The sequence below is a fragment of the Bombina bombina genome, chromosome 7, assembly GCF_027579735.1.
Source record: "Bombina bombina isolate aBomBom1 chromosome 7, aBomBom1.pri, whole genome shotgun sequence".
NCBI lineage: Eukaryota > Metazoa > Chordata > Amphibia > Anura > Bombinatoridae > Bombina > Bombina bombina.
The window spans coordinates 498,048,848-498,075,454 of record NC_069505.1 but is presented as its reverse complement, the minus strand read 5'-3'; the positions used below and the strand labels follow the sequence as shown (position 1 = coordinate 498,075,454).

General features: G+C 38.7%; 1 protein-coding gene across 4 annotated transcripts in view; it reads left to right on the top strand.

The window, feature by feature from the left end:
• LOC128666864 (cytochrome P450 2G1) overlaps positions 1–26,607 on the top strand; it is a 162,187-nt gene that overhangs the window by 66,893 nt on the left and 68,687 nt on the right. For all 4 annotated transcript variants that reach the window (XR_008403277.1, XM_053721667.1, XM_053721666.1 and 1 more), the window contains one exon: positions 7,179–7,339. Coding sequence is in view for 3 of the 4 variants with exons in the window: in XM_053721667.1 (XP_053577642.1) it covers positions 7,179–7,339 (161 nt within the window). In the remaining variant the exon portion in view is untranslated. The remainder of the gene's footprint in view (positions 1–7,178; positions 7,340–26,607) is intronic.

Genomic DNA, 26,607 nt, shown 5'->3' with positions numbered 1-26,607 from the left:
TCGTTTCAGCCTCGTCAGTGAGGTGCAGCCACATTCCTCTAAGCACACTGGGCAAAGAGTCCACATCTGTTTTCCATCACCCATAGGGAGACCTCCCCAGGGTCATATTAATTTGCATACAAAGAGAGAAGCGCTCTACCAGGAACGAACAGCTCATCATCTAGTCTAAAAGAGGCTGCTCCTGGGTGGTAAATCGCCATAGAACTAGCTACTGAGCTGTTGTTCGTTCCTGGTAGAGCGCTTCTCTCTTTGTATGCTAATTAATATGACCCTGGGGAGGTCTCCCTAAGGGTGATGGGGGAAACCAGATGTGGACTCCTTGCCCAGTGTGCTTAGAGGAATGTGGCTGTACCTCACTGACGAGGCCCATAGAAGGCCGAAACGCTTGTCTGGGGTTGTTATGTTCCTTGCTCAGAGGAGAATTACCTGCTGTTTCGGAACTGGACTGACCTTACTTGGCGGGAACAGACTGATATACTTCAGGAAAGTTTTTCTCTGTGAAAAGCACACTGGTCTAAAAGAGGCTGCTCCTGGGTGGTAAATTGTTATAGAACTAGCTGATGAGCTGTTGTCCGTTCCTGATAGAGCGCTTCTCTCTTCGTATGCATATTAATATGACCCTGGGGATAGTCTCCCTAAGGGTGATAGGGGAAACTAGACGTGGACTCCTTGCCCAGTGTGCTTAAAGGGACAGTATACACCATTTTTTATATAACTGCATTTAATAGACAATACTATAAAAAATAATATGCACAGATACTGATATAAAAATCCAGTAAAAAAACAGTTTAGCTCTGTTGAAAAGGTTAACAGGAAAACTCATTGAAAGTGGGTGTATACCAAAAAAAAGCAGACACTCCCCCCCCCCCCCCTTCCTCTGCATATGAAAAGACTCTTTACACAAACAGGAACAAGCTGGAGTAGGAATACATCAGTATACTTTAAAACTTTGGGGCTTGGTAAGGAGTCTAAAAATCACAGCAATGTTATTTAAAAATATGCAAAACTATACATTTAAAAAAAAAAAAAACCTGTATAGGATATATAAATGGATCATCTACAAAACATTTGTGCAAAGAAAAATCTAGTGTATAATGTCCCTTTAAAGAAATGTGGCTGCACCTCACTAACAAGGCCCATAGGAGGCCAAAACGGACGTCTGGGGTCGCTATGTTCCTTGTTCAGAGGAGAATTGCCTGGTGTTTCGGAACTGGACTGACCTTACTTGGCAGGATCAGACTGATATACTTCAGGAAAGTTTTTTCTGTAAAAAGCACACTGGTCTAAAAGAGGCTGCTCCTGGGTGGTAAATCGCCATAGAATTAGCTGATGAGTTGTTGTTCGTTCCTGGTAGAGTGCTTCTCTCTTCGTATGCAAATTAATATGACCCTGGGGAGGTCTCCCTAAGGGTGATGGGGGAAACCAGACGTGGACTGCTTGCCCAGTGTGCTTAGAGGAATGTGGCTGCACCTCACTGACGAGGCCCATAGGAGGCCAAAACGATCGTCAGGGGTTGTCATGTTTCTTGTTCAGAGGAGAATTGCCTGGTGTTTCGGGGCTGGACTGACCTTACTTGGCGGGATCAGACTGATATACTTCACGAAAGTTTTTCTCTGTGGAAAGCACACTGGTCTAAAAGAGGCTGCTCTAGGGTGGTAAATCGACATAGAACTAGCTGATGAGCTGTTGTCAGTTCATGGTAAAGCACTTCTCTCTTCGTATTTATATATATACAGTATATATAATACAGTATATATATATATATATATATATATATATATATAATATATATATATATATTTTACAAAAATGTCCTTCAAACCCAAAAATAATGAAAAACACCTAAAATACTTTGTCAGGATGAGGCTCAACAGATTATACAAAAAAATACTAATGGATAAATCAAGTTGCTGGGTAATAGGTTAGAAAAAGATAAAATACTATGATGATAAACCAAGATGACAGGAATGATAAACCAATATTTCAAATCACAGTCAACAATAAACAAGTTTAAGCCAAGTTGCCAAGATCATATCAGATTCAAGGTTAAAAGGCAGGACTACAAAACATCAGCAGCCAAGCAAACAAGTTCAACAAGCTAGGCAGATTACTGAAATCCATGATTTGATGTTGATGTTCTCATAGGCTAAAGATACTTTTCAATCTAAATTCGAAGGGACACAATATTATTTTTTCAGTGTTGCATCCAAAAGGGTTGATTTAAAAATACATCACAGATTTCTCAGGTTTATTTATTTATTTTTTGTGTGGGAAATGAATGTTCCTGTTCTTTAACAAAAATAAATATATATATATATATATATATATATATATATATATATATATATATATATATAGATATATAGATATATATATATATCATATAGAGAGCACTCTCACTTTCAAAGTTCTCTAGTGCCAGGGTGCCAGCAGGTAAATATACAGGGTAAAGGAAGGCACTCACTGGTCTTTTTATCAAATATTTATTATCAAGCGTGACGCTTCGGGGACACACTCCCCTTCCTCAGTGCAGTGTCGAGGGGCAATGACGTCATCAGCGTGTGTTACGCCTTGACGTATACTCGCACAGGAGCGTAGAGGAGACCTGTCAATTCCTACCAATGAACAGCGGTATCGGTCTCCTGTCAAAACAAATTAGATAAACATCCATTAAAGCGGCATCCCCACTTACTAAATTTGGTCATCATATATCACATAATAGAATGTAATAGAGATGCCAAATAAAGTAATACACTGCACAGAGACTAGTCTAAATATAAATCTAAAAGCAACATAAAATATAACTTAATGTGCCAGAAAAAATAACTACTAGATATATATATTTTCTATACAGCTATACCTATATACATGATGGGATGGTTCAATATTAGTTATATATGGGTTCTACATTTGAACCTACCCTTACACATTCCTTGATTAAGAGTTATACACGTATGGTCTGCAATGATGTTGATAGCGATCAGGGGGCATCAGAATTCCCTAATCTATCCACTCAAGAGTTTAAGGCCATAAGGAACCTCAGTGACGATCATTCAATTATAATATGCCCCACTGATAAGGGGGGAGGTATTGTTGTTATGAATTATAGTGATTATCATCAGGAGGCCAAGCAACAGCTTGCAGATAGTAGTGTTTATGCATGCCTACGAGGTAACCCTACGATAGCTTTTAAGAAAATTGTTGATCAGTCCCTGAGATCTGCAGTGGAAGCATGCATATTGAATGACAATGAATATGCCTTCTTGATGTCTGATTTTCCTATGGTACCAGTTTTATATTTACTGCCTAAAATCCATAAAACATTGATTAATCCCCTTGGCAGACCTATAGTGTCTGCCAGAGGCTCATTATTTTCTAATATAGCTAAGTATATTGACCACTATTTACAGCCGGTGGTTAAGGATACATTTGCATATCTTCAAGATTCTTCGAGCCTTATTAAAATCCTCACTACATCTGATATTCTACAAATTGATGACATCCTAGTTACCAATGACGTGGACAGCCTTTACACTTCCATCCCTCATGATGGGGGTGTGCGGGCGGTCAGGTCCATGGTAACTGGATCCGGATGCTATAGTGGTTCCCCGATTCCTATTGGAACTTTTACAAATATGTCTTGAGAAAAATTATTTTAAATTTGAGAAGGATTTCTATCTGCAGATCTCAGGGACTGCTATGGGCTCAAATATGGCACCTACGTATGCCAACCTCTACATGTCCTGGTATGAACAGAATATTATGAGACCCCATAACATGAAAGAGGTTGTATACTATACTCGGTATATAGATGACATATTTCTTATCTGGCGAGGAACTAATGAGAGCCTTATCTCCTGGGTTTGAATGTTAAAAAATTTGGTTTCCCTGATAAATTTTAAAATTGAATATGATAATAATACGATCCATTTTTTGGATCTAAATATCTTTAAAGTTGATAATGAAGGGTTATGCAAGTTTGGAACCTCTTTATACACTAAACCCACTGATCGTAATTCTCTATAAGAAGCCCATAGCTATCATCCCATGCATCAAAAAAGGGGTATTGTTGCCTCTCAACTCACCCGGGTCTTGCGCAACAATACTGAGGCATCAGTTAGAGAGAGACAACTTGGTGAAATGTCCAATAAACACATTGCATGTGGATATGACAGTGACATGGTAATGGATATCAAAGGAGAAGTGACAAAAAGGTTTTATGATGGAACTATAATTAAAAAAGATAACACTGTGGAGGATGAGCATATTAACTTCATCACTACTTTTGATACAATGCATCATCAAGTCAACTGTGCTATTAGAACACATTGGGATTTGATAAGCACAGACAAATCTTTACCATTCCAACATATACAACATCCAAGGGTTGTGTATCGCCGCGCCAAGAACTTGCGGGATTTATGTGTTAAAACTGACCCTGTGAGGTGCTATGATGGACAGACCTGGTTAAAATCCAGTAAAAAGGGTTGCTTTAAATGTGGGGATTGTGTCACATGCGACAGTATGTTGAAAGGTGATACATTTCAGCACCCACACACTAACAAATGATACAAGATCAATTACAGACTAACTTGCACAAGTACCCATGTAATCTACATTCTGATTTGCCCGTGCTCCCTTGTATATGTAGGTAAGACAGTCACCACCTTCCGGGAAAGGATGGCTAACCATCGCTGTGCGATCAGGGAGGCTCTCGTGAAAGGGGACTCTGACCAGCCAGTTGCACGCCACTTTGCCTGCTGTAAGCATAATGTTTCTAGTTTAAGAACTATGCTAATCGACCAGGTGCCACCACTGACAAGGGGAGGCAATAGGGGCAATCGGTTATTAAGATTGGAAACCAGATGGATCTACACACTTGATACCATAGCACCAAAAGGGTTGAATACAATCTTGGATTTTGGACCATTTTATACAGGGGATTAAGACGCATTTGCCCATTGCATAATATATCCCAAATTAACTCATGGATATTCCTCACACCTTGACCAGTGTCACTGTCCATCAATATGATACTAATTTCTAACTGACTAAGTCCTCAGATATTTAGGTTTCTACCATGCCTTTTGGTGTATGAATGGTTAATGCACATATAGTGACACATAGTAAAAATTGTTTCTAGTAATGTTGTCATTTTTTATGTAATGTAATAATATTGTTGGTTATGTATATAACTAATATTGAACCATCCCATCATGTATATAGGTATAGCTCAGCTGTATAGAATATATATATATATATATATATATATATATATATAGTAGTTATTTTTTCTGGCACATTAAGTTATATTTCATGTTGCTTTTAGATTTATATTTAGACTAGTCTCTGTGCAGTGTATTACTGTATTTGGCATCTCTATTACATTCTATTATGTGATATATGATGACCAAATTTAGTAAGTGGGGACGCTGCTTTAATGGATGTTTATCTAATTTGTTTTGACAGGAGACCGATACCGCTGTTCATTGGTAGGAATTCTGACAGGTCTCCTCTACGCTCCTTTGCGAGTATACGTCAAGGCGTAACACGCTGATGACGTCATTGCCCCTCGACACTGCACGCGGGCCGTGATTGCGGCTTAGCGTTCTAAGGAGACTACACACATGGCTATTTAAGGTGAAGGGTTATAGAGTTTGGCATACCGCTTTGTATTTGTTTCATTGCTGTATCAGGCATTTGACAAAGGGGACGTAATGTTCCCGAAACGTTATGCTTTTTAATGTAATATATTAAATGTTATGTTTTATACTATTTCCAGTGAGTGCCTTTTTTCACTGTTTTCATTTTTGGATATTTTTCTGAGTGCGCACTCTGGAGGCTGATATTGGATTATGGAGTGCCTATTCTACTGACTTTGGTATATATATTTATATATATACTGTATATATATATATATTATGCTTGTGATGTGTGTCACTATTTACAAATAAAGCAAATAGAGCTCTCTGTTTATCAGCTAGTTATCAATCTTTTGGACCATTTGTATTTACTGTTAGCTCCAAATATATAGCATTTTTTTAGAAAATATATAATGATTTATCTACAGAAATTCCACTATATTTTAATGGTAACTTTTGTACAACTAGTGCTTTTTCAAAGGATTAGGTTTTAAATATATGTGATAAAATATTGGTACTAATTTTTTTTTTTTTTTTTAGGATATCCCAGCTTGATGGAATATAGATGATGATTTTCTTTATAGGAATTAACCCCTTGAGTGCTAATGACGGCTCTGAGCCGTCACAAATTGTCTCAGTCAGCTGCTAATGACGGCTCAGAGCCGTCACTAGCACTCTCCCACTTTGAGGGAGATCTGGGGGCTCCCACCGGCTCCTACCCCGGCGATCGGGCCTGCATAGTGACAGGCATCGCCGGGGCTTCACGTTACGTGCGGTGACGTCACAGCACAACTTTATTTAACATTAACAATGTTAAGTATAGGAGCAGGGGGCATGCTGCTTAGATAATACTGAAATAATAACAAAAAGTTAAAAAAAATATATGTTTAAAAATATAAAATAAAAAATAACTTTAAAAACCCTTAGCACCCAGGTGGGAAAGTGCTTAGCACTCAAATGGTTAATAATCCAGCCATTGGCATTGTTTTTAGAATTGGGTTACTGCTATTCCTAATTAAACCCTTTTGAGTGCTAAGCACTTTCCCTCATGGGTGCTAAGATTTTTTTTAAGGTTTTTTTTTTTTTTTTTTAACTTTTTTTTTTCCAGACCCCCATGACTTACACTGTTGGAAATGTTAGGCAATTACCTTTCCAATGGTGGGTCTTGGGGGTCTGTAGCTGCTTAGATGCCTGAGATACAGGCTTCTAAGCAGCATGCCCCCTGCTCCTATACTTAACATTGTTAAGTATAAATAAAGTTGGGAGGTGACGTCATTGCGCGTGATGTCACCACGCATAACGTGAAGCTCCGGCGATGCCTGCCACCATACAGGCACGATCGCCGGGGTAGGAGTGGGTGGGAGCCCCCAGATCTCCCTCAAGGTGGGGGCTCAGAGCCGTCGTTCGCACTCAAAGGGTTAATCATCAATATATTATTTACTCTAAATTTAAAAAAATAAATCTAAGTGTTTGTAAACATGTTATGGAATCATATGTATTATTATTTCTTAATTTATTTCTTTATTTGTGCCCTAGAATCTTTTCTTAATCCCCGTCAGTTCTTCAACCAGGCAGCGTGCAACATCATCTTTTCTATAATGTTTGGTAACCGATGTGATTACGAGAATGAAGACCTTAATGCAGTTTTAACCTATATTTATGAAACGTTTGTACTCATAAGCTCGATTTGGGGGCAGGTAAGGGAACTGAAAACAAAATGTAAATCAAGAAAAAAAAGTTTATTTAGCAGACATAGACCAAGAAGAACCATTAGTTGTCTAATATAGGGCTAGATTACAAGTTGCGCGATAACTGTTCTTTGCTTGTGTCGGAAGTAGCATGCGTATTACAGGTTGAAAGTAATTGAGTACAGTTGAATTTAACATGCGTCAGGATTGTGCAACCTCAGAGTTCTGGTTAACTGTTACGCTCGACTAAAAAATTGCACAGAACACATCCAAAAATATATTGCACAGTACAGTTACAATCATAATGACACTGACGTCTGATAAAAAATATTTAAAAAATTGCAATAAAAAGTTTTAAGGGCTCAGGGAAAAACTAGATAATATTAAGGTAAATAAAACTCCAGGCCCAGATGGAATACACCTAAGGGTTTTACGGGAACTTTGTACTGTTAAAGACAAACCTCAAATCTTAATTTTTCAAGACTCATTATCCTCAGGCATAGTACCCCAGGATTTGGTAAAGCTGATGTGGTGTCACTCTTCAAAAAGGGAAGCAGGGCTGATCCAGGAAGCTATAGACCAGTTAGTCTGACATCAATAGTGGTAAAGATACTCAAAGAGATTATAAGGGATTATATTTATGAGTATATTCGTGTAAACAAGATTATGATTTCAAATCAGCATGGTATTATAAAAAATAAATCATGTCAAAGTAATCTAATTAGATTCTATAAGGAAGTAAGTAAAATATAGATAAAGGGGAATCAGTTGATGTGATATACTTGGATTTTGCAAAGGCAGTTGATACAGTGCCACATGAGAGAGATTAAAGTGAAGGTAAAGTTTTGTGTTTTTGAAAGCAGTATTATGTTACCCATGTACTACAATGTAAGATCGCTTATCTTTTATAACATATTACTATATATATAAATAAATGTATAACCCACTGTTTTTATCAACGTTCTCGGCCGGTCTTAGCTCCTCCCTCCATGTATTTCCTGGTTTCTGACTGTCTCACGTATAGAGCGGTCCCACCCGCTCTATACGTATTTGAAAAGCGCGTTCACAATTGACTGACAACTTGCGCATGCGCACATCTCATCCTACATTCCAATTGCGCCTGCGTGACTCAAATAATTTTTGACCGAAAGCGCAGGCGTCAATGTTCGTTGCAACATGGGGGCCTATTTATCAAGCCGTCTACTTTACCTGCCTTCGCCCGTTCAATACGCCCGCCTAAGCTCGCCTACCATCGCCGCCGCGGACCTGAAAAATTTCGCCTAAGTTATCAATAAAGCTGTCAAAAAGCCGCGCACCAAGTACAGGGCGATGAGCAGCGGACTGTGAGAGTTATCACTCATCCGATCTCGCTGCTCTTTGGCTTTTTTACAGCTTTATTGCTAGCCTGTCACTTAGCACTCACACTAAACTACACTGTTCTACCCCCTATACCGGTGCCCCCCGCAACTAAATAAAGTTATTAACCCCTAAACCGCCGCTCCTAGACCCCGCCGCAACTCTTATAAATGTATTACCCCTAAACCGCCACTCCCGGACCTCGCCGCAACTAAATAAATAGTTTAACCCCTAAACCGCCGCTCCCGGACCTCGCCGCAACTAAATAAATAGTTTAACCCCTAAACCGCCGCTCCCGGACCCCGCCACAACCTATATTAAACTTATTAACCCCTATCCTGCCCCCCCTACACCGTCGCCACCTATAATAAAATTATTAACCCCTATCCTGCCCCCCCTACACCTCCGCCACTGTAATAAAATTATTAACCCCTAAACCTAAGTCTAACACTAACCCTAACACCCCCCTAACTTAAATTAATTAATTAATTATAAATCTAAATAATATTTATCTTATTAAATAAATTATTCCTATTTAAAACTAAATACTTACCTGTAAAATAAACCCTAATATAGCTACAATATAACTAATAATTATATTGTAGCTATCTTAGGATTTATTTTTATTTTACAGGCAACTTTGTATTTATTTTAACTAGGTACAATAGCTATTAAATAGTTATTAACTATTTAATAGCTTACCTAGCTAAAATAAAGAGAAATCAACCTGTAAAATAAAAACTAACCTAAGTTACAATTACACCTAACACTACACTATACTTTAATAAATTATTCCTATTTAAAACTAAATACTTACCTGTAAAATAAACCCTAAAATAGCTACAATGTAATTAATAATTACATTGTAGCTATTTTAGGATTTATATTTATTTTACAGGTAACTTTGTATTTATTTTAACTAGGTAGAATAGTTATTAAATAGTTATTAACTATTTAATAACTACCTAGCTAAAAGAAATACAAAATTACCTGTAAAATAAATCCTAACCTAAGTTACAATTAAACCTAACACTACACTATCATTAAATTAATTAAATAAATTACCTACAAATAACTACAATTAAATACAATTACATAAACTAACTAAAGTACAAAAAATAAAAAAAAGCTAAGTTACAAAAAATAAAAAAATAAGTTACAAACATTTAAAAAATATTACAACAATTTTAAGCTAATTACACCTAATCTAAGCCCCCTAATAAAATAACAAAGCCCCCAAAAATAAAAAAATGCCCTACCCTATTCTAAATTAAAAAAAGTTCAAAGCTCTTTTACCTTACCAGCCCTTAAAAGGGCCTTTTGCGGGGCATGCCCCAAAGAAAACAGCTCTTTTGCCTGTAAAAGAAAAATACAACCCCCCCCAACGTTAAAACCCACCACCCACATACCCCTAATCTAACCCAAACCCCCCTTAAATAAACCTAACACTACCCCCCTGAAGATCATCCTACCTTGAGTCATCTTCACTCAGCCGAGCCACCAATGGAACCGAAGAGGAGATCCGGAGCGGCAGAAGTGATCCTCCAAGGGGCGCTGAAGAAGTCTTCCATCCGATGAAGTGATCCTCCAAGCGGCGCTGAAGAAGTCTTCCATCCGGGCCATGTCATCTTCCAAGCGGCGCTGAAGAAGTCTTCCATCCGGGCCATGTCATCTTCCAAGCGGGGTCTTCAATCTTCTTTCTTCAGGATCCATCTTCATCCCGCCGACGCGGAACATCCTTCTTCCCCGACGGACTAACAACGAATGAAGGCTCCTTTAAGGGACGTCATCCAAGATGGCGTCCCTTCAATTCCGATTGGCTGATAGGATTCTATCAGCCAATCGGAATTAAGGTAGGAAAAATCTGATTGGCTGATTGAATCAGCCAATCAGATTGAAGTTCAATCCGATTGGCTGATCCAATCAGCCAATCAGATTGAGCTTGCATTCTATTGGCTGTTCCGATCAGCCAATAAAATGCGAGCTCAATCTGATTGGCTGATTCAATCAGCCAATCAGATTTTTCCTACCTTAATCAGCCAATCAGAATTGAAGGGACGCCATCTTGGATGACGTCCCTTAAAGGAGCCTTCATTCGTCGTTAGTCCGTCGGGGAAGAAGGATGTTCCGCGTCGGCGGGATGAAGATGGATCCTGAAGAAAGAAGATTGAAGACCCCGCTTGGAAGATGACATCGCCCGGATGGAAGACTTCTTCAGCGCCGCTTGGAAGATGACATCGCCCGGATGGAAGACTTCTTCAGCGCCGCTTGGAAGATCACTTCATCGGATGGAAGACTTCTTCAGCGCACCTTGGAGGATCACTTCTGCCGCTCCGGATCTCCTCTTCGGTTCCATCGGTGGCTCGGCTGAGTGAAGACGACTCAAGGTAGGATGATCTTCAGGGGGATAGTGTTAGGTTTATTTAAGGGGGTTTGGGTTAGATTAGGGGTATGTGGGTGGTGTGTTTTAACGTTGGGGTTGTATTTTTCTTTTACAGGCAAAAGAGCTGTTTTCTTTGGGGCATGCCCCGCAAAAGGTCCTTTTAAGGGCTGGTAAGGTAAAAGAGCTTTGAACTTTTTTAATTTAGAATAGGGTAGGGCATTTTTTTATTTTGGGGGGCTTTGTTATTTTATTAGGGGGCTTAGATTAGGTGTAATTAGCTTAAAATTGTTGTAATATTTTTTAAATGTTTGTAACTTATTTTTTTTATTTTTTGTAACTTAGCTTTTTTATTTTTTGTACTTTAGTTAGTTTATGTAATTGTATTTAATTGTAGTTATTTGTAGGTAATTTATTTAATTAATTTAATGATAGTGTAGTGTTAGGTTTAATTGTAACTTAGGTTAGGATTTATTTTACAGGTAATTTTGTATTTCTTTTAGCTAGGTAGTTATTAAATAGTTAATAACTATTTAATAACTATTCTACCTAGTTAAAATAAATACAAAGTTACCTGTAAAATAAATATAAATCCTAATATAGCTACAATGTAATTATTAATTACATTGTAGCTATTTTAGGGTTTATTTTACAGGTAAGTATTTAGTTTTAAATAGGAATCATTTATTAAAGTATAGTGTAGTGTTAGGTGTAATTGTAACTTAGGTTAGTTTTTATTTTACAGGTAAATTTCTCTTTATTTTAGCTAGGTAAGCTATTAAATAGCTATTGTACCTAGTTAAAATAAATACAAAGTTGCCTGTAAAATAAAAATAAATCCTAAGATAGCTACAATATAATTATTAGTTATATTGTAGCTATATTAGGGTTTATTTTATAGGTAAGTATTTAGTTTTAAATAGGATTAATTTATTTAATAAGAGAAATATTATTTAGATTTATTTAATTAATATTTAAGTTAGGGGGGTGTTAGGGTTAGTGTTAGACTTAGGTTTAGGGGTTAATAAATTTATTACATTGGCGACGGTGTAGGGGGGGGCAGGATAGGGGTTAATAAATTTATTACAGTGGCGGCGGTGTAGGGGGGCAGGATAGGGGTTAATAAATGTATTATAGGTGTAGGGGGGGCAGATTAGGGGTTAATAAGTTTAATATAGGTTGCGGCGGGGTCCTGGAGCGGCGGTTTAGGGGGTAATAACTTTATTTAGTTGCGGCGGTGTAGGGGGGGGCAGATTAGGGGTGTTTAGACTCGGGGTACATATTAGGGTGTTAGGTGCAGACATTCCCATAGAAATCAATGGGATATCTGGCAGCAGCGAACTTGTACTTTCGCTATGGTCAGACTCCCATTGATTCCTATGGGATCCGCCGCCTCCAGGGTGGCGGATTGAAAACCAGGTACGCTGGGCCGGAAAAGTGCAGAGCGTACCTGCTAGTTTTTTGATAACTAGCAAAAGTAGTCAGATTGTGCCGAACTTGTGTGCGGAACATCTGGAGTGACGTAAGAATCGATCTGTGTCGGACTGAGTCCGGCGGATCGAAGCTTACGTCACAAAATTCTACTTTTGCCGGTCTCTAGCCTTTGATAACTAAGGCGAATCAGCCTCGCCACAAATACGTGGCGGAATTCCAGCGTATTTGAGGTTGACGGCTTGATAAATAGGCCCCATAGTATTAAATGAATATCCATTCATTACTATGTTGTAAGAGCAGTGTAAACGCTGGAAGCTGTTTTCTATTTGCTTTATAAAACCGAATACTACGCTATTTCCCCTTGTCTTCTCTAATATATTATAGATATTGCGGCGCTCAAGTGAAATGTAGCAAAACAGGTTGCAGCCACCGATACTGTTGCAAATTGCTACTAAATAAACTGCGTTCAGATGATTTATACTTAGGATGAATTGCGCATGCGCTAATCAGGAACGAGCACGGCTTGGAAGGGACAGGAAGTATACCAGACGCATGCGCAGAACGTCCAGAAATGTAGTGACGTCAAATGACGGCCGCCTAACGGCCAGACCTGTTATTGGCTACTTGAAGAACGTGACCGGACTGACGAAAAAAAAAAAAAAACGGGCTGTTTATATAACGAGTAGAATTAGATAGAAAAACGGCGATAACTAGGTAAATATTTTTACAATACAAAAACTGATGACTTAAGTACCCTTAATTTGCTATGTATTTCCATGTAAGATTATCGAACCTTGCTAAGTTTACCTTCACTTTAATGTACAAAATTAAGGAACTGGGAATATCTGAAAATGTTAGCTCATGGATAAATAACTGGATAAAAGACAGGGAGCAACGATGAGTAGTAAATGGATCATACTCATATTGGAAAAAGGGAATCAGTGGAGTACCCCATGGGACTCTTTTTAATATTTTTATTAATGACTTGGAGCAAGGATTAAATAGCAACATCTCTATTTTTTTAGATGATACAAAGTGGATCTACAAAAATTAGAAGAATGGGCAGGTAAATGGAAAATTAGATTAAATACTGGAAAATTCAAGTTTCTACATTTTGAAAGTAAAAATAAGCAGACAATCTATTATATAAATGGGACTAGACTTATTCATACAAAGGAGGAAATTGTTTTAGGAGTAGTAATAGATAACAAGCTAAAGATGGGCGCACAGTAGAGGGCAGTGGCTTCTAAGGCTAATAAGATACTAGCATGTATTAAAAGAGGCATTGATGCTAGGGAGGAATAATTCAGTCGCTATATAAATCATTTTAGAGGTGACATGATTACTTTATATAAATATATTCAGGGCCCATATATATAGATGGCTGAAACTCTGTTTCTTCCTAGAATATTGTTTGTGACAAGAGGTCACAATTTAAGGTTGGAGGAAAGGAGATTTAATCTCCTGCAACGCAACAGTTTTTTCACTGTAAAAACAATAAAATTGTGGAATTTATTACCTTAAGAGGTAGTATATGCCAATACATTAGATACATTTAAAAAAACATAATTTATGTAAGAACTTAGCTGTTAACTTCATTTCTTTCATATTGGCAAGAGTCCATGAGCTAGTGACGTATGGGATATACAATCCTACCAGCAGGGGCAAAGTTTCCCAAACCTCAAAATGCCTATAAATACACCCCTCACCGCACCCACAATTCATTTTAATGAATAGCCAAGTAGTGGGGTGATAAAGAAAGGAGTAAAAAGCATCAACAAAGGAATTTGGAAATAATTGTGCTTTATACAAAAAAATCTCATAACCACCATAAAAAGGGTGGGCCTCATGGACTCTTGCCAATATGAAAGAAATTAATTTATCAGGTAAGTTCTTACATAAATTATGTTTTATTTCATGTAATTGGCAAGAGTCCATGAGCTAGTGACTTATGGGATAGTAATACCCAAGATGTGGAACTCCACACAAGGGTCACTAGAGAGGGAGGGATAAAATAAAAACAGCCTTTTTCCGCTGAAAAAATTAAATCCACAACCAAAAAAATACATTTTTCTCATAAATGAAAGAACAAAACTTAAAACATAAGCAGAGGAATCAAACTGAAACAGCTGCCTGAAGAACTTTTCAACCAAAAACTGCTTCCGAAGAAGCAAATACATAAAAACGGTAGAATTTAGTAAATGTATGCAAAGAAGACCAAGTTGCTGCTTTGCAAATCTGATCAACTGAAGCTTAATTCTTAAAAGCCCACGAAGTGGAGACTGATCTAGTAGAATGAGCTGTAATTCTCTGAGGTGGGGCCTGACCTGACTCCAAATAAGCCTGATGAATCAAAAGCTTTAACCAAGATGCCAAGGAAATGGCAGAAGCCTTCTGACCTTTCCTAGAACCAGAAAAGATAACAAATAGTCTAGAAGTCTTCATGAAATCTTTAGTAGCTTCAACATAATACTTCAAAGCTCTTACCACATCCAAAGAATGTAAAGATCTCTCCAAAGAATTTTTAGGATTAGGACATAAAGAAGGGACAACAATTTCTCTATTAATGTTGTTATAATTCATAACCTTAGGTAAGAATTTAAATGAAGTCCGCAAAACCGCCTTATCCTGATGAAAAATCAGAAAAGGAGATTCATAAGAAAGAGCAGATAATTCCGAAACTCTTTTAGCAGAGGGGATGGCCAAAAGGAACAACACTTTCCAAGAAAGTAGTTTAATGTCCAAAGAATGCATACAGGCCCATTTATCAAGCTCCGTATGGAGCTTGAAGGGCCGTGTTTCTGGCGAGTTTTCAGACTCGCCAGAAACACAACTTATGAAGCAGCGGTCTAAAGACCGCTGCTCCATAACCCTGTCCGCCTGCTCTGAGCAGGCGGACAGGAATAGCCGGAAATCAACCCGATCGAATACGATCGGGTTGATTGACACCTCCCTGCTGGCGGCCGATTGGCTGCAAGTCAGCAGGGGGTGGAGTTGCACCAGCAGCTCTTGTGAGCTGCTGGTGCAATGTTAAATGCGGAAAGCGTATTGCTCTCCGCATTTAGCGAGGTCTTGCGGACCTGATCCGCAGTGTCGGATCAGGTCCGCAAGACCTTTGATAAATTAGGGCCATAGTCTCAAAAGGAGGAGCCTGTAAAGCCTTCAAAACCAAATTAAGACTCCAAGGAGGAAAGATTGATTTAATGACAGGCTTGATATGAACCAAAGCCTGTACAAAACAGTGAATATCAGGAAGCGTAGCAATCTTTCTATGAAATAAAACAGAAAGAGCAGAGATTTGGCCTTTCAAGGAACTTGCAGACAAACCCTTATCCAAACCACCCTGAAGAAACTGTAAAATTCTAGGAATTCTAAAAGAATGCCAGGAGCCATTTATGAGAAGAACACCATGAAATATAAGTCCATACTTGATAATAAATCTTCCTAGAAACAGATTTATGAGCTTGTAACATAGTATTAATCACTGAGTCAGAGAAACCTCTATGACTAAGCACTAGGCGTTCAATTTCCATACCTTCAAATTTAATGATTTGAGATCCTGATGGAAAAACGGACCTTGAGACAGAAGGTCTGGTCTTAATGGAAGTGGCCAAGGTTGGCAACTGGCCATCTGAACAAGATCCGCATGCCAAAACCTGTGAGGCCATGCTGGAGCTACCAGCAACACAAACGATTGTTCCATGATGATTTTGGAGATCACTCTTGGAACTAGAGGTGGGAAAATATAAGCAGGTTGATAACACCAAGAAAGTGCTAACGCATCCACTGCTTCCACCTGAGGATCCCTGGATCTGGAAAGGTACCTGAGTAGTTTCTTGTTTAGATGGGAAGCCATAAGATCTATTTCTGGAAGACCCCACACCTGAATAATCTGAGAAAACACAACTGGATGGAATGACCACTCCCTGGATGTAAAGTCTGACGGCTGAGATAATCTGCTTCCCAATTGTCTATACCTGGGATATGAACCGCAGAAATTAGACAAGGGTTGGATTCCACCCAAGCAAGTATACAAGATACTTCTTTCATAACTTGGGGACTGTGAGTCCCACCCTGATGATTGACATATGCCACAGTTGTGACACTGTGTGTCTGAAAACAAATGAATGGTTCTCTCTTCAACAGAGGCCAAACCTGAAGAGCCCTGAAAATAGCACGGAGTTCAAAAATATTGATTGGTAATCTCGCCTCTTGAGATTTCCAAACCCCTTGTGCTGTCAGAGATCCCCAGACAGCTCCCCAACCTGAAAGACTTGCATCTGTTGTGATCACAGTCCAGGTTGGACGAACAAAAGAGGCCCCTTGAACTATTCGATGGTGATCTAACCACCAAGTCAGAGATAGTCGAACATTGGGATTTAAGGATATTAATTGTGATATCCTTGTATAATCCCTGCACCATTGGATCAGCATACAAAGCTAGAGAGGTCTCATGTGAAAATGAGCAAAGGGGATCTTGTCCGATGCTGCAGTCATGAGACCTAAAACTTCCATGCACATAGCTACTGAAGGGAATGATTGAGACTGAAGGTTCCGACAGGCTGAAACCAATTTTAATCGTCTCTTGTCTGTTAGAGATTGTCATGCTTTCACCTATCCTTGCTTTCCCTTTAATAGGAGGTGTCTATCATCAGGTATAAAAGTTCCTCCCACAGTCTAATAGTTGCTTGATTATTTTGTTCTACTAGCTCAGAATTATCCAGCTCCTGCATATTCTGGTATCTCTGTTCTGCAGACCTCACCTCTCTCACCAGCTAACACCTTTTGAGCATCCGCTCTCACTTACCATCTCATTGGAGTAATTTCTAAGGATCAATCTGTCTCCCTGAAACTCCTGCTCTCCCAGAGCTGACAGTTTCACACTTCCGGTTTCGGTAACACTGCAGGTGTGACGTCACACGCCGGAGCTGCACACAGACTGTCTCAACTCCAAAGGATCTCCTCCTGTTACAGAGTATCTGGACTTCCACTAAATAGTAAGAATTCTTACCTAAATACTCCTCTCTAATGTTAATAATTACCTGGTACCTAAACTATAACTTGTTAACAATCTTTACTAATATTGTGCTGCATTTCTCTGTATCTTTTATATTGGTGTCCTACACTTAGTATCTCTGTCATAAGCTGCCATCCTCCTGACTATAGATTTACTTGTGTAGATTTCCACCATATATCAATGCAAGGTTTATTTCTAATTATGAACAAGTTTTCATATGTTGCCACCTATTATTTAGGAATAAATCTTCTACACACCTATTAAACAAAACTCATAGAAATCCTTATTAGTTAATTTATATTCTACTACAGTTGGATTCAACTAAAGGATAAATATTTCTTCCTACAGGAATTAGGAAATTCAGCAATTCAGGTGAATATCCTGACATAATAATCAAGCCCAATAATGAATCCAGTAGACTTAGTTACTCATGTGCAGACCTTAACAGACAAGGTAGAAAACATTACTCAAGCCTTAAACTCACTCCAGCAAGAGAACACCACTTTAAAAAATTATATTAAAGAGATTGCTGAAAAACAAAAGGTATCCCATACCATTGAACCTAATGTAAACCCACCTGATGTCTTTTCAGGGGATAGAAAAACATTCAGGGAATTCAGAAATGCCTGTTATCTGCTCTTTACTCTTAAGCCTCACACTTATCCTACAGAGCAGGTAAAAGTCCTTACAACAATCTCATATCTTAAGGGTGAACCCCGCAGTTGGGCTAACAGTTTCTTTGAAACTAACGACCCCATTCTACAGTCCTTGGACACCTTCTTTCAAACCATGTCTCAGCTATATGATGATCCTTATCTCCAGTTAACTGCTGAGAATTCAATGAGAGCCCTGAGACAGCATAAGAAACCTGTGGAGGACTATATAGCTGAGTTTAAGAGGTGGTCCAAGGATAGTGGATGGAACGAGTTATCCTTAAGAAACCAATTTAGGTTAGGTTTGTCTGACTCACTCAAAGACGAGTTAGCGAGAGTTGAGTTACCCCACACATTAGATGCATTAATTAATCTAAGTATTAGCTTAGATAGGCGTCTTCGTGAACGAAGGCATGAACGAGGCTCAGTTGAATTCACTACAAAACGTCCCATCACATCTGGAGCCTCACATTCTTACAATAGACCAGTACCACAGTCTACTCCTGAAGCTATGGACATTGGCGTAATAAGAGGTCCCTTGAACCCACAAGAAAAGCAAAGAAGAAAAAATAACAACCTCTGCTTGTACTGTGGTGCCGCTCAACACACTGTCAAGGACTGTCCTCTTCTGATTCGTCAAAGGAAGGGTAAGAACATAGACATTACCTACTGTTGTAGTTCAGAACAATCTTCAACCACTCATTTCCTCTTACCCCTTGTTTTACAGTGGGAGAACCATCGGCTAACCAGTCAAGCGATTATTGATTCTGGAGCAAGCGCTAATTATATTGATTCACATTTTGTCACTGTAAATAAAATTCCACTAATTAAAAAGCAGAATCCTGTTTTAGCTCGTGTTATTGACGGAAACCCTATTTCCTCTGGTCCAATTCTTTTTCAAACCATTCCACTGTTGTTAGCCATACAATCCTCACACATAGAATATGTTTCTTATGATGTAATCGACTCCCCGCTTTATCCAGTAGTTCTGGGATTCTCCTGGTTAAAATTGCATGATCCTGTAATATCTTGGTCTAATTCTACTATTCATTTCACATCACCTTATTGCACTACAACCTGTAACACTAGCCATCATATATTACATACTCAAGAAAACAAAATACCCACAGAGTATTCAGATTTCAAGGATGTATTCTGTAAAAAGGAATCTGAAAATCTTCCCCCACATAGGAAGTATGACTGCCCGATAGAGTTAATTCCAGGTGCAGACATCCCTTGTGGGCACATTTTCCCTTTATCCAAAGTTGAACTTGATTATTTAAAAAGTTATCTTGAAGACAATTTGAGAAAGGGCTTTATCAGACCCTCCTCCTCTCCTGCGGGGGCTGGTATGTTCTTTGTAAAGAACAAGGATGGAACTATCCGTCCCATAGTGGATTATAGGGAGTTAAATAAACGCACAGTAAAAAATCGCTACCCCCTTCCACTTATACCCGAGCTTATTGAACGTCTAGAGGGAGCTACTTGTTTCACTAAGTTGGATCTAAGAGGTGCATACAACCTCATTAGAGTTAGAAAAGGGGATGAATGGCTCACGGCATTCCGTACTCGTTATGGTTTATATGAGTATGTCGTGATGCCATTCGGCCTCTGTAATGCTCCAGCAACGTTTCAATATTTAATTAACGACATATTTAAAGACCTATTAGATGTATTTGTCGTCATCTATCTAGACGATATCCTTATATATTCAAAAAATCAGACCGATCATATTAAACATGTAAGAACAGTACTCTCTAGATTAAGACAAAATCACTTATACGCTAAGCCTGAAAAGTGTATATTTAATTCTAAAACCATCACATTCTTGGGTTATGTAATTTCAGCAGAAGGTATTAACATGGAAAATTCTAAGATAAAAACTATCCTTGACTGGCCCGTACCCACTACCAAGAGACAAATACAACGCTTCATGGGTTTTGCGAACTTTTACAGAAAGTTCATCAAGAACTTTGCTCAGTTAGCAAAACCTCTCACTAATCTAACAAAAAATAACGTTAAATTCCTTTGGACTGAATCAACTCAGGAGGTATTTGATATATTGAAAGAGAAATTCACAACAGCTCCCATATTGTCCTACCCTGATCCATCACTCCAGTTTGTCTTGGAAGTAGACGCCTCAGACCATGCTGTAGGAGCGGTACTTTCCCAACGTAAAACCTTAAAGCATCCTCTCCATCCAATTGCCTATTTCTCCAGAGTTATGAATAATGCAGAGCTTAACTATGCAATTGGGGAAAAAGAACTCCTGGCGATAAAATCAGCATTTGAACACTGGCGACACTTATTGGAGGGAACTGAAATTCCTATATTGATCTATACAGATCACAGGAATTTAGAGTTCCTGAAAACCAATCGCACCTTAACATCCAGACAGGTGCGCTGGAATCTTTACTTTAGTAGATTTAATTATGTCATCACTTATAGGCCGTGTAATAAAAATCAAAAGGCAGATGCCTTATCTAGAATTTATGAAAAGCCAATGGAAATTCAAGGTCCCCAAACTATCATACCAGCTGAACATATTATAGGTCTCACGGATGACTCCGTAACACTCTTTAAAAGACACCAACTAAGTGATAATGAAATACCATCATCTCAGGTATCTCTATCCAATGATGGCCTTCTTTATCATGGACAATTAGTTTATGTTCCAAAAACATTAAGGTCTCAAATTCTTAAAACCAACCATGACAACCCCTTGGCTGGACACCCAGGAATAAAAAAGACCTCCGAAATGATAGGCAGATACTTTTGGTGGCCTAATATTAACAAGGACATCAAAGAATACGTCCTATCCTGTAGAATTTGTACTGTGTCAAAACCCAGACACCAAAAACCAGATGGTGAGTTACAACCTCTACCCACTCCTAAACGTCCTTGGACGGATATAGCTCTCGACTATATAGTGGATTTGCCTAAATCATCAAGTTATACTACTATTATAGTTGTCGTTGATTTGTTCAGCAAGATGGCTCATTTTATTCCATCAACCAAACTACCCACAGCTTCTGAAACAGTTCATCATTTGATTCAACATGTCATAAAACTTCATGGAGTTCCTCTCAGTATAACCTCTGATAGAGGCTCCCAATTCACTAGTAGATTCTGGAATCAACTCTGTAAAGCACTTAATATACAAAAACGCCTAAGTACCTCATTCCATCCTCAGTCGAACGGACAGACGGAACGAACCAATCAATGGTTAGAACAATTTCTACGCTGTTTTACTAACGAACACCAGGATGATTGGTCGTCTTTACTTCCATATGCAGAATTCTCTTACAATAACTCCGTACATTCCACAACTAAACATTCTCCTTTCTATATCAACTATGGATTCCACCCCCACTTCCACTATGACGCTCTCAAGAATGGTTCAAGTCCTCTAGTCAACCAATTTGTCAACACCATTGCTGACACCTTTCTTTCTATTGAAAATAATATCAGACAGACAAAAGAATATCAAAAGTTTTATTATGACCTCAAACATTCACCTTCTCCTTCCTATGTCATAGGTGACAAAGTATGGTTGTCAACAAGGAATCTTCGACTTCCTTACCCATCACGTAAGTTGACTCCTCTGTTTATTGGACCGTACGAAATTGAGTCAATAATCAATCCAAATGCTGTTAAGCTTTCCTTACCGGAAAACTTCAGGATACACCCGACATTTCATGTCTCTCTTTTGAAACCATTTATACCTATAAGGGAGCAGGAAACCCCCTCTGTATCAGTCCCTTCACCTCAGTCCACGGAACAGGAATATGAAGTAGGGTCTATTAAGGATTCTAGATGGATGAATGGCACTCTCCAATATCTGGTCCATTGGAAAGGTTTCCCAGCTGAAGATGATACTTGGGAGCCTGCCTCTAATTTATCTGCCAGACGTCTGGTTTCTCGTTTCCATCGTTCTCATCCTGATCGTCCTGGACCTTGATCCTCGGTGTGGATCCTTGGGGGGGGAGTACTGTCATGCTTTCACCTATCCTTGCTTTCCCTTTAATAGGAGGTGTCTATCATCAGGTATAAAAGTTCCTCCCACAGTCTAATAGTTGCTTGATTATTTTGTTCTACTAGCTCAGAATTATCCAGCTCCTGCATATTCTGGTATCTCTGTTCTGCAGACCTCACCTCTCTCACCAGCTAACACCTTTTGAGCATCCGCTCTCACTTACCATCTCATTGGAGTAATTTCTAAGGATCAATCTGTCTCCCTGAAACTCCTGCTCTCCCAGAGCTGACAGTTTCACACTTCCGGTTTCGGTAACACTGCAGGTGTGACGTCACACGCCGGAGCTGCACACAGACTGTCTCAACTCCAAAGGATCTCCTCCTGTTACAGAGTATCTGGACTTCCACTAAATAGTAAGAATTCTTACCTAAATACTCCTCTCTAATGTTAATAATTACCTGGTACCTAAACTATAACTTGTTAACAATCTTTACTAATATTGTGCTGCATTTCTCTGTATCTTTTATATTGGTGTCCTACACTTAGTATCTCTGTCATAAGCTGCCATCCTCCTGACTATAGATTTACTTGTGTAGATTTCCACCATATATCAATGCAAGGTTTATTTCTAATTATGAACAAGTTTTCATATGTTGCCACCTATTATTTAGGAATAAATCTTCTACACACCTATTAAACAAAACTCATAGAAATCCTTATTAGTTAATTTATATTCTACTACAGTTGGATTCAACTAAAGGATAAATATTTCTTCCTACAGGAATTAGGAAATTCAGCAATTCAGGTGAATATCCTGACAGAGATAGAGTCATGGACACTGAATCTATGTGGAAACCTAAAAAGGTGACCCTTGTCTGAGGAATCAAAGAACTTTTTGGTAAATTGATCCTCCAACCATGTCTTCGAAGTTGATTCATGTGAGATTCTGCAGAATGTAAAGACTGAGATAGTACCAAGATATCGCCCAAATAAGGAAACACCGCAATAACCCGTTCTCTGATTACAGAGAGTAGGGCACCGAGAACCTTTGAAAAGATTCTTGGAGCTGTCACTAGGCCAAATACAAGAGCGACAAATTGGTAATGCTTGTCTAGAAAAGAGAATATCAGGAACTGATAGTGATCTGGATGAATCGGAATATGAAGATATGCATCCTGTAAGTCTATTGTGAACATATAATGCCATTGCTGAACAAAAGGCAGAATAGTCCTTATAGTCACCATTTTTAAAGTTGGCACTCTTACATAACGATTCAAAATTTTCAGATCCAGAACTGGCCTGAATGAATTTTCTTTCTTTGGGACAATGAATAAATTTGAATAAAACCCCAGACAGTGCGGATCAGGTCCGCAAGACATCGCTGAATGCGCAGAGCAATACGCTCTCCGCATTTAACATTGCACCAGCAGCTCACAAGAGCTGCTGGTGCAACTCCGCCCCCTGCAGACTCGCAGCCAATGGGCCGCCAGCAGGGGGTGTCAATCAACCCGATCGTACTCGATCGGGTTGAATTGTTGCGATTCCTGTCCGCCTGCTCAGAGCAGGCGGACAGGGTTATAGAGCAGCAGTCTTTGTGACCGCTGCTTCATAACTGCTGTTTCTGGCGAGTCTGAAGACTCGCCAGAAACACGGGCCATCAAGCTCTTTTCAGAGTTTGATAGATAGGCCCCTGAGACTTTACTGGATTTGCTGGGATGCGTGAGAGAAAAAAATCTTCTCACAGGAGGTCTTACTCTGAATCCTATTTGGTACCCTTGAGAGACAATACTCTGAATCCACTGATTTTGGACAGAATTTGCTCAAATATCTTTGAAAAATCTTAATCTGCCCCCTACCAGCTGAGCTGGAATGAGGGCCGCGCCTTCATGTAGACTTGGGGGCTGGCTTTGGTTTCTAAAATGGCTTGGATTTATTCCAACTTGAAGAAAGTTTCCAATTGGAACCAGATTCTTTGGGGGAAGGATTAGGTTTCTGTTCCTTATTTTGTCTAAAGGAACGAAAACGGTTAGGAGCTTTAGATTTACCCTTAGGTCTTTTATCCTGAGGCAAAAAAAATCCCTTCTCCCCAGTGAAAGTTGAAATAATTGAATCCAACTGGGAACCAAATAACGTATTACCTTGGAAAGAAAGAATTAGCAATCTAGACTTAGATACCATGTCAGCATTCCAATATTTAAGCCACAAAGCTCTTCTAGCTAAAATAGCTAAATACATAGATCTAACATCAATTTTGATGATATCGAAAATGGCATCACAGATAAAATGATTAGCATGTTGAAGCAAGCGAACAATGCTAGACAAATCATGATCCATTTCCTGTTGCGCTAAACTTTCCAACCAAAAAATTGATGCAGCTGCAAAATCAGCCAAAGAAATGGCAGGCCTGAGAAGATGACCAGAAAATAAATAGGCTTTCCTTAGATATGATTCAAGTTTCCTATCTAAAGGATCTTTAAAAGAAGTACTATCCTCCATAGGAATAGTAGAACGTTTAGCAAGAGTAGAAATAGCCCCATCAACTCTGGGGATCTTTTCCCAAAACTCCAATCTAACTGCTGGCAAAGGATACGATTTTTTAAACCTTGAAGAAGGAATACAAGAAGTACCTGGCCTATTCCTTCCTTAGAAATCATATCAGAAATAGCATCAGGAACTGGAAAACCCTCTGGGGTAACCACAGGAGGTTTATAAACAGAATTTAAACATTTACTAGTTTTAATATCAAGAGGACTAGTTTCCTCAATATCCAATGTAATTAACACCTCTTTTAACAAGGAACGAATATATTCTATTTTCAATAAATAAGTAGATTTGTCAGTGTCAATATCTGAGGAAGGACCTTCTGAATCAGATAGATCCTCATCATAAAATTTCATCAACTTTATGAGAAGTTTTAAAAGACCTTTTACGTTTATTAGAAGGCAGGATGGCAGACAAAGCCTTCTGAATCTCATCAGCAATAAAATCTTTTAAATTCACAGGCATTTTACTACTACTGATGGACACATTCTCTGCATGTAAAAGCTTATCATGACAACTATTACATACCACAGCAGGAGATATAATCTCCACAAATTTACAACAAATGCACTTAGCTTTGGTAGAACTGTTATCAGGCAGCAGGGTTCCAACAGAGGTTTCTGAGACAGGATCAGATTTAAACAGCTTGCAAATGTAAGAGAAAAAAACAACATAAAAAGCAAAATGATCAATTTCCTTATATGGCAGTTTCAGGGATGGGAAAAAAATGCAAACAGCATAGCCCTCTGATAGAAAAGGCAAGAGGCATATAGGAATGGGGTTTTAAATAATGAAATTATTAGGCGCCAAGTATGACGCACAACGCAAACTGAATAATTTTTTGGCGCTAACAACATCCGGAAGTGACACACTCACGTCATTGTAGATGCAACCTTGTGAAAGGAACTCGGCGTCAACTAAGACGACTGGAAATTACGAATTTGCGTCATTGGACGTAACTTCGCGCCAAAAAAATTCTCGCGCAAAGAATGACGCAATAAACGTTGGCATTTTGCTCCCTTGCAAGCCTAATTTTGCCCGCGAAATTTAATGAAAAGAATGTCACATGAAAAAAGACTATACCCCAGGTAAGAAAAAATATTTTCCCAAATATGAAACTGACAGTCTGCAGAAGGAAATATACATAAACCTGACTCGTGGCAAATATAAGTACAATACATATATTTAGAACTTTATATTAATACATAAAGTGCCAAACCATAGCTGAGAGTGTCTTAAGTAATGAAAACATACCTACCAAAAGACACCCATCCACATATAGCAGATAGCCAAACCAGTACTGAAACGGATATCAGTAGAGGTAATGGAATATGAGAGTATATCATCGATCTGAATAAGGGAGGTAGGAGATGAATCTCTACGACTGATAACAGAGAACCTATAAAATAGATCTCGCAAGGAAATCCATTGCATTCAATAGGTGATACTCCCTTTACATCCCTCTGACATTCACTGTACTCTGAGAGGAACTGGGCTTCAATATGCTGAGAAGCGCATATCAACGTAGAATCTAAGCACAAACTTACTTCACCACCTCCATAGGAGTCAAAGTTGTAAAACTGAATTGTGGGTGTGGTGAGGGGTGTATTTATAGGCATTTTGAGGTTTGGGAAACTTTGCCCCTCCTGGTAGGATTGTATATCCCATACGTCACTAGCTCATGGGCTCTTGCCAATTACATGAAAGAAATGGTTTAGATACATTTCTGGCTAAAAACAGAATTCAGGAATATGATCGCTTGTATTAAATGAGTCACCCTTTTTTTAATGGGATTAATGTAAATTCAACTGGAGCTTTTTTGAAAGTATATTAAGATTTGTATAGGTTGAACTATTTAAAGATATAGGTGTTAGAAAAAAAGGCCTGCAAAAGTCTTTAACATAGAGATACATACATGCA